This window comes from Pinus tabuliformis, chromosome 3_2, assembly GCF_031772625.1.
Source record: "Pinus tabuliformis cultivar Carrire ecotype Pingquan chromosome 3_2, CPIR1, whole genome shotgun sequence".
In the NCBI taxonomy this organism is placed as follows: Eukaryota; Viridiplantae; Streptophyta; class Pinopsida; order Pinales; family Pinaceae; genus Pinus; species Pinus tabuliformis.
The window spans coordinates 407,949,780-407,966,957 of record NC_142302.1 but is presented as its reverse complement, the minus strand read 5'-3'; the positions used below and the strand labels follow the sequence as shown (position 1 = coordinate 407,966,957).

General features: G+C 36.7%; 1 protein-coding gene across 2 annotated transcripts; it reads right to left on the bottom strand.

Annotated features, from left to right (window-relative positions):
* Window positions 1-12,378: 12,378 nt before the first annotated feature.
* LOC149181112 (uncharacterized) lies at window positions 12,379-16,517 on the bottom strand. 2 transcript variants are annotated; one of them, XM_089416448.1, is made up of 3 exons: window positions 13,290-16,517; window positions 12,956-13,060; window positions 12,379-12,857 (listed from the first exon to the last, which is right to left on the bottom strand). In XM_089416448.1, the coding sequence occupies exons 1-3, from the start codon at window positions 15,874-15,876 to the stop codon at window positions 12,754-12,756; spliced, it is 2,796 nt and encodes a 931-aa protein (XP_089272574.1). In that variant the 5' UTR covers window positions 15,877-16,517; the 3' UTR covers window positions 12,379-12,753. The 2 variants fall into 2 exon arrangements, with proteins under 2 accessions (XP_089272574.1, XP_089272573.1); XM_089416447.1 differs by having other exon boundaries at window positions 12,379-13,060; window positions 13,290-16,513.
* Window positions 16,518-17,178: the final 661 nt, after the last annotated feature.

Genomic DNA, 17,178 nt, shown 5'->3' with positions numbered 1-17,178 from the left:
CTTGACTCTCAGACTACGCCTCTAGCACTTATACTTCATATTTGCGTGTAAAGTATATTATGTGTGCAGAGTCCAACATTCAATCTTAATAGAATTATAATGCTCAACTACAATTTTAATTCCACCACATATAGTCCATAATCATAACATTAACAACATGCTAAAATATATTTTTGCATCCATAGAATACATAACTTCTTGAAAATATAGTACACCACATATATAGAATGGGATCCTTGGTCCTCCCTTCAATTATATATAAAAAAAATTAATTTACAATGTTGAAACTTATAGATTTCAAGGCCCTCTGTCCCTTCTCAAATTAAAATGAAAAAATGATCATTAGTTTCCCAAACCAAGTCCGCAAATGAATACAAGAAAGACAACCCCCATAGTTAAAGACTCATTGTACATGACTAGGGCATGCTCGGTTGTCCACTTGGTTCAGTTTTCCAGCAACTCGCATGATTTCCTCTTCAACGTGCATAAATCCTAGCTCCACCTCTCAATAGAGTGAGCCCTCATGTGCTTGCCCCACCTCATTTGATCTTGTTCTTAACTTTGCACAACTCTCCTTGTGTGGGCTAACTTGTTCCTCATTCCACTTTGTTCCTCCTTCCTCTCTCTTTCCATCTAATACATACATATATCCATCATGCACGTGAATGGTTGTTAAGAAGGCTGAATCATCTCATTCCTTCTTGGGTGTTGGTACTCGTGTAGTCTCGACTAACCATCATTGCTTCTAAAATCTTGCAGGAAACCCCAATTTCCAATTGGGCTAACTCGTTTTGTCTCGGGCATGGGTGCTTGTGCAGTATCGGTCAAAGCATACAAAATCTTCGGTCACGTTAATGTGGGTGCATCTTGTTCTATATCAAGCATATTTTGTTCCATCTTGGGTGCTTCAAGCGAGCTCATGCCAACTCTTGGACGCCTCATTATCAGGCATGTTCATTCCGACTCATGCACCTCGTGCCAACTCAAGCGCCTTGGGCGCTCTTGGTCCACTTGTGCCAAAACCCCAAAATTCCACACAAAAGTCACAAATGATGTGATGATCAACTTGTCTTACGACTCGAAACATCCAAATAGTGGCATTTGTGGGTGCTCAAGCTTAGGGGCCTAACATCCTCCCCCAATATATAGATATTGTCTTCCTCAACAACAAAATTCCCCTAGAAATCCATCCATCACTAAAGGTACTATATCCTCAAGAATATTATTCATGAAAATGATATCTCATGTAATTTAACAACCCCACTACTACATGAATCATGTAAGGAATTCTAATCTCGTAACGCTACTCAACCCTCTGACTCTATGAATGCTCCCATAAGAATTTCATTTGTTTGATCCCCTTGTGTCATTAGCTAATCAGGTAGCTAATATAATTATAGTGCCAAACCCACAATAACTCATGTCACTAGAACAAATGCAAACACCATCACATCCTCATGTCATCCCAAACATCTCCATACATACTCATCATCTCAAATCTTCTCATTAAGAAGTACCTCTCCTAGGCGCTCCACATCTCCTCTTAGAATCGTTACCCTAAGCAACGGATGATGAGCACATCACCAAGAGCTCATAGATAACATGAAGTGGGGTATCTTCGAGGACTACCCCTCCACACTCTAACTCTACCTCTTGAAGATGTACTCTACCCTCTCGAATATTCTCTATCTGATCTTGGAAATGGTCCTACTATCCCTAGAATGAACCCTCCATATATGTATGCAATATATCTCAACAAAGGGGGATAGGAACCTATCCTACCCTCACTTTCCTCAATCAACCTCTCCAACTTTGGATCCTAAGGCCAACCCTCTACTCCTCCTGACTCACTAGACTCCTCAAGCTCTTTTCTTGATCATCTATACTAAGGCTCATCATCCTGAACCTCATCCCAAACTATACATGAAATCCTTCTGGCTCCATCAACATCAAGATGGTCCTCAATCAAGTCACCCTCCTCATCATATATTTCAACAAAGTTAACAGGTTCGGATATTAAATTCTCAAAATCAACCACCTCATGTCTCCTCAGAAGACTTGAGAGCCTCTCTACTAAATCAATCACCATCTCTTTCTATCATAGAAGCATAGAATCAACATGATCCAACCTCCTAACAATATCATCATCAAGTTGTCTCTCCTCCACACATATATCTGTCATCCTCTTATCTGCATCTAAATTGGAATTCACGGTCGAAACAATCACAAGCTTTGCTTTTGGAAGAATGAACAATCGCTCCTAATGTGGCACAGGAAAAACTCTCTCTCCAATCAATTTTTTTTTCCAAATAAAACCTCATAGTCATCCAATCAAATGATGGTGAAGTTTGTCTTTCCACTCCAACATTCAATCTTCACATGAACATCTCTAGTCAACCCAAGAACTCTCATATTCTCAGAGTTCACTTCTTTGAAGGACATATGGACTAGAACAATTTGCAAACCCAATCTCCTCACTACATCCTCCCTCAAGAAGTTGTGAGTAGCACTACTATCTATCAAATCAACCTATTGACTCCCACCTACACATATACTCACATATTTTAGTCAGATATTTTCTCTGATCATGCTTTGGAATAGCCTCTTTCGAATAAGTTGAAGCCAAAACCTACATCACTCCTACATATGGCTTCTCTACCTATTGCATTGCAGTTAAATTTTGCTTCATTAATACATAATTCTTTGCCATATGATCTTCTTTGGACATCCAACCTAAAAGGGACTTATTCCCCTTCCCTAAACTACTTTGCTTTGGTCCATCCTCCTTCGAAGGCTTCCCTTTTCCTTTGTCTTCCTTCTTCTTTCCTTTATCACCACCCTAATTTTTCCTTTCTATATTCCCATTTTCAAGGAAATCAAGAGCTTATCTGTTGTAGTGATAGCCCCTTCAAGTGTCAGTGGATGCTTCCTTCTCACCTCTATCTATGCCCATGGTTGCAATTTAAAGAATTAGTCTTCATCAAACATATCCTCGATCTCCAACATGAGACCCAAATACTCATGAATGTAAGTATGTATGCGGCCAATATGCCTCAGATCCTCAACTTAGTCATCACATTCCAAATTTGATCCCTCGGTCCAAACTTCATGTACAAAGTTTCCTTCATTTATTCCCATGTAGTGATGTCATCATGGACGTAACCACAACAATAGCCTTTGCCCCAGTCCTCCACCACAACTTCATTCCTGTCAAATATGTAGCAATAACTATGACCTTGTCCTCCTCTCCCCAGTTTTCCAAGATAATTCTCCACATCCCAATAGAAATTTCCAATCACCTTAGCACATATGGTACCATCAAACAAATCTGGTTCCTTCACCTTCACCTTCACTGAAGTACCGCACGAACCCTAGCCAATTGCTTCTTCAATACCGCAATTGTCTCTAACTACTTATGAAACAAAGACATACAATAACCAACATATGTCTCCAATTGACATAATATTTATCTGTTGGTCTCAAATTGATCAAGCACCTGATGAATCAAATCAATCAAGTTCGAATCTTGAGCACCATTTCTCTAAGCTTGTGAACATTTATCTCGACCTCCATCAATTAAATACGCTTTGAAAACACCTTCCTGTCATGTCAAGGATAGTGTGGTGAATAGCACCAAACAACTAATAATCTACTTAAACTCGGATACCACCTTCGAGGGATGGTGGTGGGATTTTCTTTGATACTAGCTATCATGCCCCTAGAGTGCTCCTTGAGTCTAGGCCCTCTAAGTGTGCGGCACTACCAAGATTCCTCACAATGGTTGTGACCAACTTAAGAATACTTGACTCTCAAAATATACCTCTAGCACTTATATTTCTTATTCAAGTGTAGTATATATTATGTGTCTGGAATCCAACATTCAATCTTAACCCAAGTATAATGCTCAACAACAATGTTATATCCACCACATATAGTCCACAATCATAACATTAACAACATCCTACAATATATTGTCACAACCATTCAATACAAAACTTATTCAAAATAAAGTACACCACATACATAGAATGGGACCCTCGGTCCGCCATTCAATTATATATAAAAAAATTTTTTTTTATTTTATAATGCTGCAACTTACATATTTCAAGGCTCTCAACCCCTTCTCAAACATGGGGACTTCACTCAATGAACCTATGACATATCACGTGTGTTCGTGGCATACTAAACAATACTCTTATTTTGACTATATATTGGAAAATACCTCTAAAAATCACATTATTTAACTCCCTACCAATACGAACCAAATACACCTTCCCAATTTAAAAAATCCCTACTTTCACTAGATATTATAGGTATCCATTTTTTCATTAACATTTTTTATACCCCTTTATATTTTTTCATTAACTTTGAGATCCATTTTTTATACTTGCCAATATAAAAACCCTTTACCCCCTATTATATGCTTAATATATTATGCCATTTTTTCCTCAATATATATCCCCCAATATGAATGTATGTGGTATGGTATTTCTCCCCCAGTGAAGCCCCCCATGTTCTCAAATTACAAAATAAATTAGCTCTTTGGTTTCCAAAACCAAGTCCCCAAATAAATACAAGAAAGACAAGCCCCCTTGCTTCACCACCCATCTTGCATGACTCAGGTATTCCTAACTGTCCACTCGGTCCATTCATCCAACAACTTGCACGATTTCCTCTTTAGCTTTCACGACTCCTAGCTCCACCTCTCAGTAGAGTGAACCCTCATGCAGATGGCCCAACTTAATCATTCATGTTCTTTAGTTTGAGTGACTCTCCTTGTGTGAAATCATTTGTTCTCCATTCCAATTTGTTCCTCCTTCCTCACTCATCCTATATGATAAGTAAATATATGTACCCATCATGCACATGAATAGTTGTTCTAGCAGTTAGGCTAAATCATTTTGTCTTGAGCATGGCCACTCATGCAGTCTCGATTGATGCTCATTCCATCTCAACTTGTGTATCAAACCCTAACTTCATGTTGGGTTGACTCGTTATGTCTCGGGCATGGGCGCTCATGTAGTCTTGGCTGAATCGTTCCAACTCTTCGGGAGCATTTGTGCAGGTGCATCCCATTTTATGGGAGATAATGCCTATAAACTTAGTCTACCTCCATACATGCACATCTCTTAGTGGTGAATGTAGAAAATCTAAAACCCTATGATCCTTCCATGCTAGATCAGAAAGAAGAACAGGTCCTACCTTTTGTATAGAATTTGGCACCAGATGCTTTAGCAGTGTTGACAAAAAATACAGTTTTGCAAAAGAGGTCAAGAACTATGAGACAAGGTTAGCATGACCTTTGGCAGATTGGGTTGAAAGGATAACTTCAATGCACGTCTAAATGGTACACTTGTGGGAAGGTGGAGGAAAATTTTCCCCACCTCATTCAGTAGAAGCTTTCAGGGGCCAAAATCCTCCCAAAATGGGGAGGTGTGATCTGGATTGGGTCTTTATATTGTTTTTCAACCATCTTGATGCTTTCAGAGTGGAAAAGGTGGAGGAATCAACTCACGAGACCATTTTTACTAATGGGACCAAGTTTTGCATATTGGAGTATGAAACCTTATGTGATCCAGATTGGATCATTATATTGTTCGTCATCCATCTTGATGCTTTCAAAGTGGAAAATGTGGAGGAATCAACTCATAGGACCATTTTTATCAGTAAGACCTAATTTAGCAAATTGGGATGTGAAAACTTATGAGATCTTTTTGAGGCATCAAATGGCATTTTTTTGGGGTAAAGATTTGTTGTTATGCACCTTTTTTTCCCAATTCTACATATAGATATGTTTCTAATGGTGCAAGAATCACCTTAATCAGATTTTGTATGAAAAAGTTATGCCACTTAAAAGTTGACCTTCCTGTTTTGACCACCATAATTGGAGAGGACATCAACCCCCATTACTCATGGAAAAGGGGCTAGCCATGTGAGCATGATGAAGAAGACTCTAGAAGAGTCAATATCCTAACTTTGGTTAAGAGCTAAAGGAGTCAAACCTAACCATTGGTAGGCTATTAGGCTATATTATGACCGGGCCACTAGGAGGAAAAGGGGTTCCATTATTTTCAAGTGCATTTTGTTCCATAGATGAGAAAAGTAGCCAATAGGGATAGGGAGAAAACACATAGATAGGGTTTGTGCACTGTAGTAGCCCATCGGTCACATGCCTTACTTCTTTGTACTTGCATTCATTTTCTATTCAAAGAAAGAGAGAAAAGCAGCCTCATCTTCTAGTTGGGTTTTCTACCAAAAGGGTTTCCCGAGATATATCTTGTGTCAATTGTGGTTTGTGAGTTTTTATTTCACTATTATCTATTTTTTTCATAATTATAATTTTCATGCATACACCATAAACAATAATTTACAGATCTAGAAATCTAAAGAGAAATAAACCCTCATAATGTCTGAGTTTAGATTTTTAAATATAAGTGTATCAGATATGTTGTGATGAATTGTCCAGTTGAATATCCACCATATTTTACGGATCATCCGAAAATTACAATGTTTGATGCACAAGAAGGGGCACAAAAACCTATATGATATATCGACTTGCGACATAAGCACATGAAATGGAAAGTTTGGAATATACCCAAACTTCCATCACATCTACTTCATTAGTGGAAATAATATTTTTTTTAAATCTGAAAGGAAGGTCCCCCCATCAACCCCATCTTGAACACACAATGAAAGATGGATATAACATGCTAGCAAGGAATTTTATCTTCCCTCTTTCTTCTCCTCTTTGGAAAAACATCTAGCATAGAGATGAAATCCTCAATATAAATACCTTTTCTTGGCTATTAGTGCATGGAAAACTTCTCATGGCAAAAAATCTTAGAAAAAGGAATATTTATGGTCCTTTGTGGTGTGTAATCTATCAAAAATTTTAGGAGACAATGAATCATTTATTCAAGGAGTGTAAATCCACATCGTAACCTTAGCACCTTGTCTTTGGAGAAGTATGTTATTTGATGGATATCCCAAATACTTGGATCAATATGTTTGTTAATTGGATAAAAAGGATTCCACTCTCCTCTAAAAACAAACTATATCCTAACCCACTTTTGGATGGTATGTCCAAAATACCTTTGTTGGAAGATTTGGTTGGCCCAAAATGAGCTCATCTTTAATCAAATTCAATCAAATCTAGCTTTGGTTGTTTTAAAAGTCCTCTCTCTCCTTGTTGAGGCTTTGTCAACTTAAGGGGTTAATTTGAGCAATCTAGAGGCCCTCTAGGAGAATGAAAAGACCTAGATAAATAGTATAAACAAATATGATAATGCTAGCATCTTCATCAATAAACCATATTTTAAACAAGACTATTGTCTAAGAATTGATAAGAACAACCTTGAAAAACAAATCAGATCATGAGGGCAAGTTTTCTATTCTTTGATGGGGCTTCCAAAGGAAATCTAAGGGTAGTAGGAGTGAAGGGTTCTCACAAACCCTAATGAACAAATAGAATCAAAGTATGTGAGAGGACTAGGTCAAGAAACAAACAATCAAGCTGAGTTCTAGGCATTTTGGAAAGGATTGAAATTAGTGTTTGAGCTCAAGATACACAAGACAACAATCATTGGAGACTTGCTTCTAGTCATTCATTAGGTCTAAAATAATATATTCAATCCAAAAGAGTTGTCTCATCCTACTTTATGACACATTCTCTTGATGGTTGACTAGTTTAAAGAAATCAACTTCTTTCATGTTATAAGGGAGTTAAATTATAGCTCAGATCAAATGGCCAATTTAAGTGTTCAACTAGAACAAAGAATCTTGAATTATGTTGGGGCTATCATGCATAATCGAATTCCCTTATGAAAATTATCCCTACTCCATTTGTATTTCTTTCCATATTAAAAACTCCAATAATTTTCTTATGAACAATGAAGAATTGGATGCACTCCTTTCTTCGCCAAATTATGGATAATAGATGGTATATCTAGGAAAGGTGACATGACATTGTTCTAACTCCTCATTTAGTGTGGAGTGAGGACGCAAAATTTTGGCATGATTTTTATTTGAATGAAGAGTTCCGTTGTAAATGTTCCCAACTATTACTATCTACTATTGCCCTATATCGATTAAGGATGGGACCTTTTAAGATATATAGTTTATTATCTATGGGATTGATGAAGGAAACCAATATAATGTATTCATTACACCTAGAGCAAAGGAAAACGAAGTGAAGGTGTGGCAAGGGTCGAGTTCAAGACACAATGAAGCACTAATGTTGGAGAAGGATCAAGAGGACATGGATGTGGAAGACTAGGATCAATCCCAAGGCATTGAAGTAGTAGAAGATGAGCAAATGAGAAGTGCTCTTCCATTTTGAACCACTAGGGTCTCCCTAATCTTTTGTCATTATGGCACATATTTTGTAAAGTTGTGCTAACTTTACGTGTTTTATGGCACATATATAGATATAGGAAGATAATTTTTTACTTCCATTGTAAGCACAAAACAAAGAGTTTTTCCCTTATTTTTTTATATACATGGCTTTAAGTTACTCAAAATTTTGAGAATATAATTTGCATCTGGGATTGATCTCGGATATCTTTTAATATAAAATCACTCAATAATTCTTTTTTTAAATAACAATATAATCCATTTATTTTAACATTAATTCAATAATATTATGATAAAACATGCATTATTCACATTGTTTTCAACAATCATATAATACAAAAAAATAAAATGCATTGATTTTAGTGATGATACATACTAGGTGAATTGATTTAAAAAATGTTTGAGACAAAATTAATTCACTTCATTCTTTTAAATGAAATATAAATGTATTACCATGTTATGAAAGATGTTCTCAATTGTAAGTACAAGTCTACCAATTAATTCACTTCATTTTTTTAAATGAAATATAAATGTATTACCACGTTAGGAAAGAGGTTGTCAATTGTAAGTACAAGTCCACCACTTTATTCACGTGAATTTTTTTCCTTGGTTAGTATTTGCATATTCAAAACATTATATTTTTTAGTAATATTAAAATGTATACCATGAGCATACAATACAATGTAAATACAAATATGAAAAACATATAACTATGGAGAAATAACTCATTAATATTGGAAAGCAAAAAAAATAATGTATAATTTTCATTGAAATATTTTTCAAATTAAAAATTAAATGGTCTTTAAAAATCAACCTCATCAAAATGTAAAGATGGTGCAATTTATACTTATAAATAAAATAAACTCTTAAGAACAAAGTTCATCACAAATATAAACTATATATTATATATCATATCTTTCATATTACTTTTTCACTATTTATTGTATTCATTATTTTTTTGAAGTTTTTGTAAATCATTTCCATTAAGTTAAGAAGGTATTATAATGAGTATATGAAATATTCCACAGCTTAAAAAAGACACTTCTAGGAGACCATTACTTCAACCTAGTGTTCCCAAAGAACCACCATTACTACCTGTTCAAAATTTGGAAACCAAAGTTAACTAAGAAACAAAACACAAAAAGCCTTGACTATAGCAACTGGATTTATCCAAGGTCACCACCATGCAAGTTTACAAAATGCTAAAGAAGATGACAAGAGTAGAAACATGCACCACTGAACATGCTAAAGAAGATGACAAGAATAGAAACATGGACTACTGAACTCACAAGCCACTGATTACATTAGAGAGTGAAAAGAAGTGAGAGATAATCAAATTTATCTCTAAAACATACAACATACTACCAATATCTTTCATCTCATCAATCTACAATCTCACCATCAATTTCATCTAATCAATCTACAATATCACCATCAACGAGCTAACCACTCTTTATTTAAATTCTAAGGAGCTAACCACTCTTTATTTAAATTCTTGATTGAAAGCTGTGGGGCATGCCGAATGGTATCTTTGAACTTTGTACCACCAAAATAAAGCGGATGATGAAAATCTTGCCTAGCCAAACATCTTCTATTGGCTGCTGTGATTTTCTTCCCTTTCAAATTCTTTATTCATTTTGAGCATAAGCTTTTCACGCTTCTTTCATTGATATCAGATTCATCTCTTTATACAGCCACTTTGTTGGTTTTGCCAGCCCAGAAGTAGAGGACCTCTATGATTAGGGACATCCACTTGTCTTCCTGTCACCATGCTGATGTCTAGAAAATTGACTACATTCTCTAGAGATACCCAATAGTGACCCATAACGGGAATGGTTATCAAATATGATGTCAACATACTATTTCCCTTAGATATTCACACCAGTAGAATGCAACTACTTGACCAACTTCATCATGTGGTCTCAATGGGCAACTCCCTCAACCATCATAGCATGGTTGTATTAGTGCTGGAAGAAATGTCGACTAACCACTTTTCAGCAATAGCTTTCCACACTTCATTTACCGATTTATGCACAGTGCACACAATATAATACAAAATAATAAAGGTTTAAGAAATAAATCAGCCTATCCCACTTATCCTTTTTCCTTCCAATCAGTTGCACCAGTGTTGGAGTCTTTCTCGACTGTAATAATCTTTCACCAGTAGATATGAATCCATTCTGCTCTTCAAGATGCCATAATTCTCTCCATAAAGCCACTCCACAACTAACTTTGATTTCTCTCAAAGGGTTTCTCATCACTCAGCCACACAACTCACATTGTCATAATTATTTCCATAAAACCACTTCACTCCCCCACCCAGCTTGATTTCTGACATTACCATTTCTATGGGGTTCTCATTCCTTACACACACAATTCCCATTGTGTTGAATTCCACAACTCCTACCGAATACCAATTCTCTGACTTGAATGCCTTCAACATCTAGATCATCAAGAAAACTTCACTAGGCACCTTATGGAACTAATGCCACTTCTTTATGTTCTTTTAAAGAAAATAGAGGGCAAGCAATTTCTTCATTGCTACTTGATTCAATTCAGAGCGCAACTAGCTCTGACACAACCACTTGTGCATAAGAAATTGTAGACAAACACATGCAGAACTAGAAAATAATAGTATATTGAAGGTGAAAATAGTTCTTTTAATGTATCACAAAGATTATATGTAAAGAACATAGATGCTAAACAAAGATATGGGTGTTTTTGCCAGTACCTTTAATTCAGGGTTTTCTAGTTTCTTCTTACATTGCTCCCTGTTACATCATGCAAATATGCAGAGAAACAACTTGTATGTACAACTCAAACACACAAGAATGTACAAAATGCTTTGCCAACAGCTCTCTCTCTCTTGTAGATCAAAGCGTGAGATTTCATAAGTAGGGCAGAACGAAAATAAGTCTTCAACATAATAAAAAATATGTCAAGATATTCCACAAGGTACCAGACCAATTTTCAATGAGCCTCACATAGAATTGCATGTTCAAAAAAGCAATAATTCAACCTGGTGAAATATGGAATGAAGAAGATCACTAAATAAATTATTACAAACAACAATCATAAGTTATTTCTTCTCTTTCAAGCATTCAAATAATTAGGACCCATCCAAGATATGGAGTGAAACTATGACCAACCATGTTTCAGTTTAACTGAATAGAAAAAGAATCAGATTTGTGTAAGTAGTACCGATATCAGTGTTTTGCAAAAATGTACAAGTAATGATTTTCTGTAGGCACAATTGACTCTATTTACTATTGGCATGAAAAGAATATAAACACCATTTGAAGAAACCTCGAATGCACTCTTAGTCCAAGTCACTTAGTTATCATGTCTTCCTCTATAGCATCATGTTATCCAGGAAAAACCATTTCTTCTGAATGCAAGAAGGCTAAAAAGATTCCATGGTCACAACAAACTATAGACACCTGTATGGTACAAAGAAGGAACAAATGAAAGTCCTCAAGGATAAGCTAGTAAAAAAATGCAAATGGAAAGGGCATACAACGGTGCCATTGAAGTTGAAAAGCTCTGGAAATGAGTCATCGAAAAACAAGTAACATGCCCTACTAATTCCATGAGTAATAAACCATAATGATATTTTCCAGAGGAACACTTCAAACCTCAATATCAACTTTTATTAATATACAAGATCTTTATCCAGCCAAATCAAACTTAATAAAATAGCTGGTTCAGGAAACTTGGTATTGATCCTGACAAGATATGATAGGGTGAGCAACAGCCAGCTCCTCTATCCTTGGTGCATTCTATTATTAACATAGACAAATGTAAAAAGCCTTAGAACCTATTATCTTCAAACGAATAAAACAGCATAAACCTTAATCAGAAGGATGATTAAAAATCCATGAAAAATAGGAGGACAAACTTACTGAAAATATTTATATATATCTACGTTTCTCTTGCCTTTCAGGCCTTACAGATACTCAAAGTACGGTGAAGGGCTAAAGCTGCAGGGTAAGGGATTGCTAAAACCAGCAAAATACAACATCACAATCGTGTTGAATAACCTGTAATATGCTTCAGAGAAAAGGAATCTTCTTGCTATATCTGCAAACGATTATGTGAACCCAACTGAACAGCCCCATCACAGATTTGTCAAACCTTTTTTGGAAAATGTATTTCAGTTGCCTGCTTCCTGGCTTTGAATCAATTTACTTTTTCCAATCATTACACATTCGGCAAGCACAGATTGTTTCTCGATCTAAATTAGTCAGGAAGATGAGCCAAAGCTCCATGGAAAATAATATCTGCTATAAGTAATTTCAATATTTACCCCAATATTTTGGTTTCGCGGGAGTGTCAACAGCAATGTTTGTGTCGTATGGATCATCCCCAGTCTGGATTGACCTGAAATTGATATTGCAAGGATCAGCATCCAGCAACATCTGTACAACTTCTCTCATTGTTGGCCGCAGTGCCGGTAGGTTGTAGGTACAATGAAATGCTATTTTCAGGACTTTGATCATTTCTTCCTGAAAAGACTTGCAAATATTTGAGTCGAGAACTTCAAAAGCATCTTTCTGGGAACATATCTTGCGTGAAACCCAGTATACAATATCTTTGTTCTCACCAAAATCTGGTTCAATTGGTTGCTTGCCAGTAACAAGCTCCAACAATACCACACCAAAACTATAAACATCACTCTTTTCTGTAACGTTCAAAGAGTATGCACATTCTGCATAGCAAAAATGGATGTAAGTACTGTACCATTTACATCAAATATGTACACAGAAATATAAATGGATTTCAAAAAGGCTAGAATCTATAACTGCAAAATCTATGAAAACCTTGAGAAAGGACTGTCATTTCGATGGTAAAGGTGCAAACTAGGGGAGCACAGAAAGGACTGTCATTTCGATGGCAAAGGTGCAAACTAGGGGAGCACAGTACTAAGTTGAACATACCAGGAGCAATGTAGCCATGGGTGCCTGCAAAAGCTACGGTAGAATCCCTTCCTCCACAAGCTTGAAGATTTTTTGCAATCCCAAAATCGGCAATCTTTGCTTCATAAAATTTATCCAGCAAAATATTGGTAGATTTTACATCTCTGTGAACAATTGCAGGCAAGCAATCATGATGAAGATATGCTAATCCATGAGCTGCTCCCAGTGCAATCTTGTACCGTGTTGGCCAATCCAAAACCACACCTCTTCTCTTTAGTTTCTTCTCTTCATTATTTCCATGCAAAGCATCAAATAAGTTTCCGTTTGGCATGCATTCATATACCAGTAGATTTGAATTACCATTTGACAAATGACAATAAAGCTTCACTATATTTTTATGCCGAATTGTTCCCAAAATATCCACTTCTGCCTTTATCAATCTATCTAATCCATTTTGCTTATTACTGTTGATGTTCTTTGTCCACATTCGCTTTACTGCTACAGTTTCATTGTTCTGAAACGTGACACAATACACCGTGCCCGATCCACCCCTGCCTATGATATTGTCTTCATCTAATAATGCTTCGTGAACATCTTCTGCAGAGAAGCTTAAATTCTGAAAAGATTTAAGGGTCCAAGAAGAGTTATCATTTTCATCCATCAGGTCAAGTTGATTTTGACGATATCTTCGCTGAAAATGTATCAATCCAAGCACAAGTAATAACAATGCTGCGCCAACAATGAGACCGGAGATAATTCCCATTTGTCTGCCTTCTTTCCCACCATGGGAATCAGAACAAGCCTCCAGTATATTGTTATTATCATAATTATCATTTCCAGAGCTGTTAGCACAGAGCCCTGGATTTCCTGAAAAGCTTTGTCTGTTTAGGTCATTAATAAGTGAATCTGGAACAGGCCCACTTAACTCATTATTGGAAAGATCAAGCAAACTGAGCTTTAGTGCACCAAGACTGCTTCGAATTGAACCAGATAGTTTGTTGTTTGAAAGATTTAAGGAGTTCAGATCAGCAATAGATCCCAGTGACTCTGGAATCGACCCTTGCAAATTATTTTCTGCAAGATTTACAACAACCAAAGAAGCACAGGAACCAACCTCGTCTGGTATGGATCCCTCAAACATGTTGTTCTGCAAAAGCAGATCAGTCAACTCACTCAGGTCGCCAATTTCCTTTGGTATTGGACCAGTAAATTTATTATTGTTTGCTTCAAGTTTGATCAATAGCTTTGCCATGCCAATCTCTGGTACCAAAATCCCGGAAAATTGATTATTCTGAATATACAACTCTGATAATTCCTTGATATTTGCGATCTCTGGATCAATTCCACCAACAAAATGATTGAAGCTTAAATCAATAATGTCAACATTTGGGAGTCCCCAAATTCCTTTGGGCACCGGACCACTCAAACTGTTGTTTTTGACTCTAAAGCGAACCAAAGTTTTGCAATCTCCATAAGTTTCAGGCAGCTCTCCTGTAAAATAGTTATCCAGAACCAGAAAGTATTGCAGATTTCCTCCTCTGCACATATCCTTTGGTAGCGGGCCACTGAATTGGTTGTCAGAAACATCGAGCAAGTTAAACTTGGATAGACTGCCAAGCTTCTGTGGTAGTTGGCCTGTGAAATTGTTCCGATACAGTGACAAACCTACAAGATACGGGAATTCCCCAAAACCTTCGGGAATTGGACCTGACAGTTGGTTCATGTAGAGGTGAAAGGAAATGAGGTTGCTTAAATTGCCAACCTCCTCCGGAATATTTCCGCTAAGCATGTTCTTTGATGCATCAAAATATTGCAGAAATATAAGATTACCCAGCTCTCGAGGTATATTTCCACTAAGTTTGTTACTGTAGAGCTCCAGTTGGTAGAGCTTACTGAGTTTGGAAATTTCCCTTGGAATACATCCATGGAGGTTATTGGTAGAGAGATCCAGCAGGCCCAGATCTGTAAAATTTAAAATGAAACTCGGAATTTCTCCTTCCAAATTGCAGGAAGCCAGGTAAAGCAGATTGAGCTTTTTCAGATTCATGAGCTCTTCAGGTATATTTCCTGGATTGAATGGATTGTTAGCCAGGCTCAGAGAGGTCAACTCTGGTAAATTTCCCACAGAAGCAGGGAATGGACCAGTGAAGTTGTTAATTGTCAAATCTAGAATTTGCAGGGATTTCAATGGAGAGAAGTTGGGTAAAGCACCGGACAAAGAATTATTGGTAAGATTCAAGTATTCTAGCTTGCTGCAATTCAAAAGTGTCGATGGCAGATTCCCTTCAAGGTAATTTACACCCAGTTGGAGTTTCTTCAAGTTGCTCAAACCGCATATATTGGACGGAAAAGGACCATTCAGAAATTTGGTTTCAAGTATGACTTGAGTGACCATACCTGTAGAATTGTCGCAGGTAATTCCATCCCAATTGCAAGGCGCATCAATGGAGTCTTCCCAGTTTTTCATGGAATTCTGAGGATCTTTCAAGCTACTCTTCAACAGCTGTAAAATTTGAACCTCTTGACGAAGAGCGTGGGCTCTGTTCATCTGTAGCAGACCACATGAAAGCAACAAGGATACACTCCAAAAAACAATATTGTTCTCCATAGTTTCTTATGTATCTCACAAGCCTATACTGCAAGTTCAGGCGATTGGGTATTTTACCGGCATAGCTCTATTTATTGCCATAGTAGTTTCTATTCACAGAGAAGTTCTTAAAAGATATTCACCCTCCATGGCTTTGCAGTAGAGTAAACCCAACAATCAACTCTGTTTCAATTGCAAAGCTACCCACAATCACTCAGCTGATGGCTCCCCTGTTTCAATTGCAAAGCTGCCCAGTTGATGGCCTTAGCTGCCGAGAGTAACCTAAACAGCCGAAATGGAAACTCACTGCAAATATCCAAATTTGGAGTTTCGTTATAATGGAATATGCTCACCTACTCTACTATCTGCTAGCTACTTCCAGCAGTCTTTTCTTCAAATTTTGGGCTTTTCGAGAAGTGACAAAGGGACTTTCTTTTGACATAGACTGCAAAGGGAAACTTTATCGTGATATGATACTGAAATCCATTCGTTCAGGGAGGCAGGGGGGTTAAAATGGCAAGGATAAAAAGAAGGGAATCTTGCAGAGCTTCTGGATATGATGACATATGCCTTGCAATGAGTTGGCAATTCATATCTTCTTCTGTTCCCTCTGCTTGTATTCTATAATTTATTTTCAACGCATGTTGAATAATGTGGACGACTGTTATCTGCAGTAAAGAACCAGGGATTTAATTCCTTGAAAGGTATATGTACAGGACAGGACAGCAACAGAGACATGAACCTCTCAAAGATTTTTACTTTTCTTATATTACCATTTGTCGAGGTTCATTGAAAACTATAATTTATTTTCAACGCATGTTGAATAATGTGGACGACTGTTATCTGCAGTAAAGAACCAGGGATTTAATTCCTTGAAAGGTATATGTACAGGACAGGACAGCAACAGAGACATGAACCTCTCAAAGATTTTTACTTTTCTTATATTACCATTTGTCGAGGTTCATTGAAAACTATGAAGATAAAACAAAAAAAAAACCAAAAAACGTATTTTGATACGCAGGAACGTGACATAAAAGTTTCCTTTCGTGAACTAAAAATACATATCCCCCAGAGCTAGCTGTTACTTCTATACAAATATTTTTTTGTTTTTAATGGAAAAATAATTTGTTTAATCGCGGGATGTTGTTTTTAATGGAAAAATAATTTATTTAATCGCGGGATGATGTTTTTTTTTTTTTTCTTTGTTTTTTTTTTTCAAAAGGTGGAAAAATCTATCAAACTCAGTTTGTCAAACCAACATTGAGGACAGCCATCTCTGGCTGCTATCCGCGAATGTCAGTTGACACATCACTGTTATCAAGG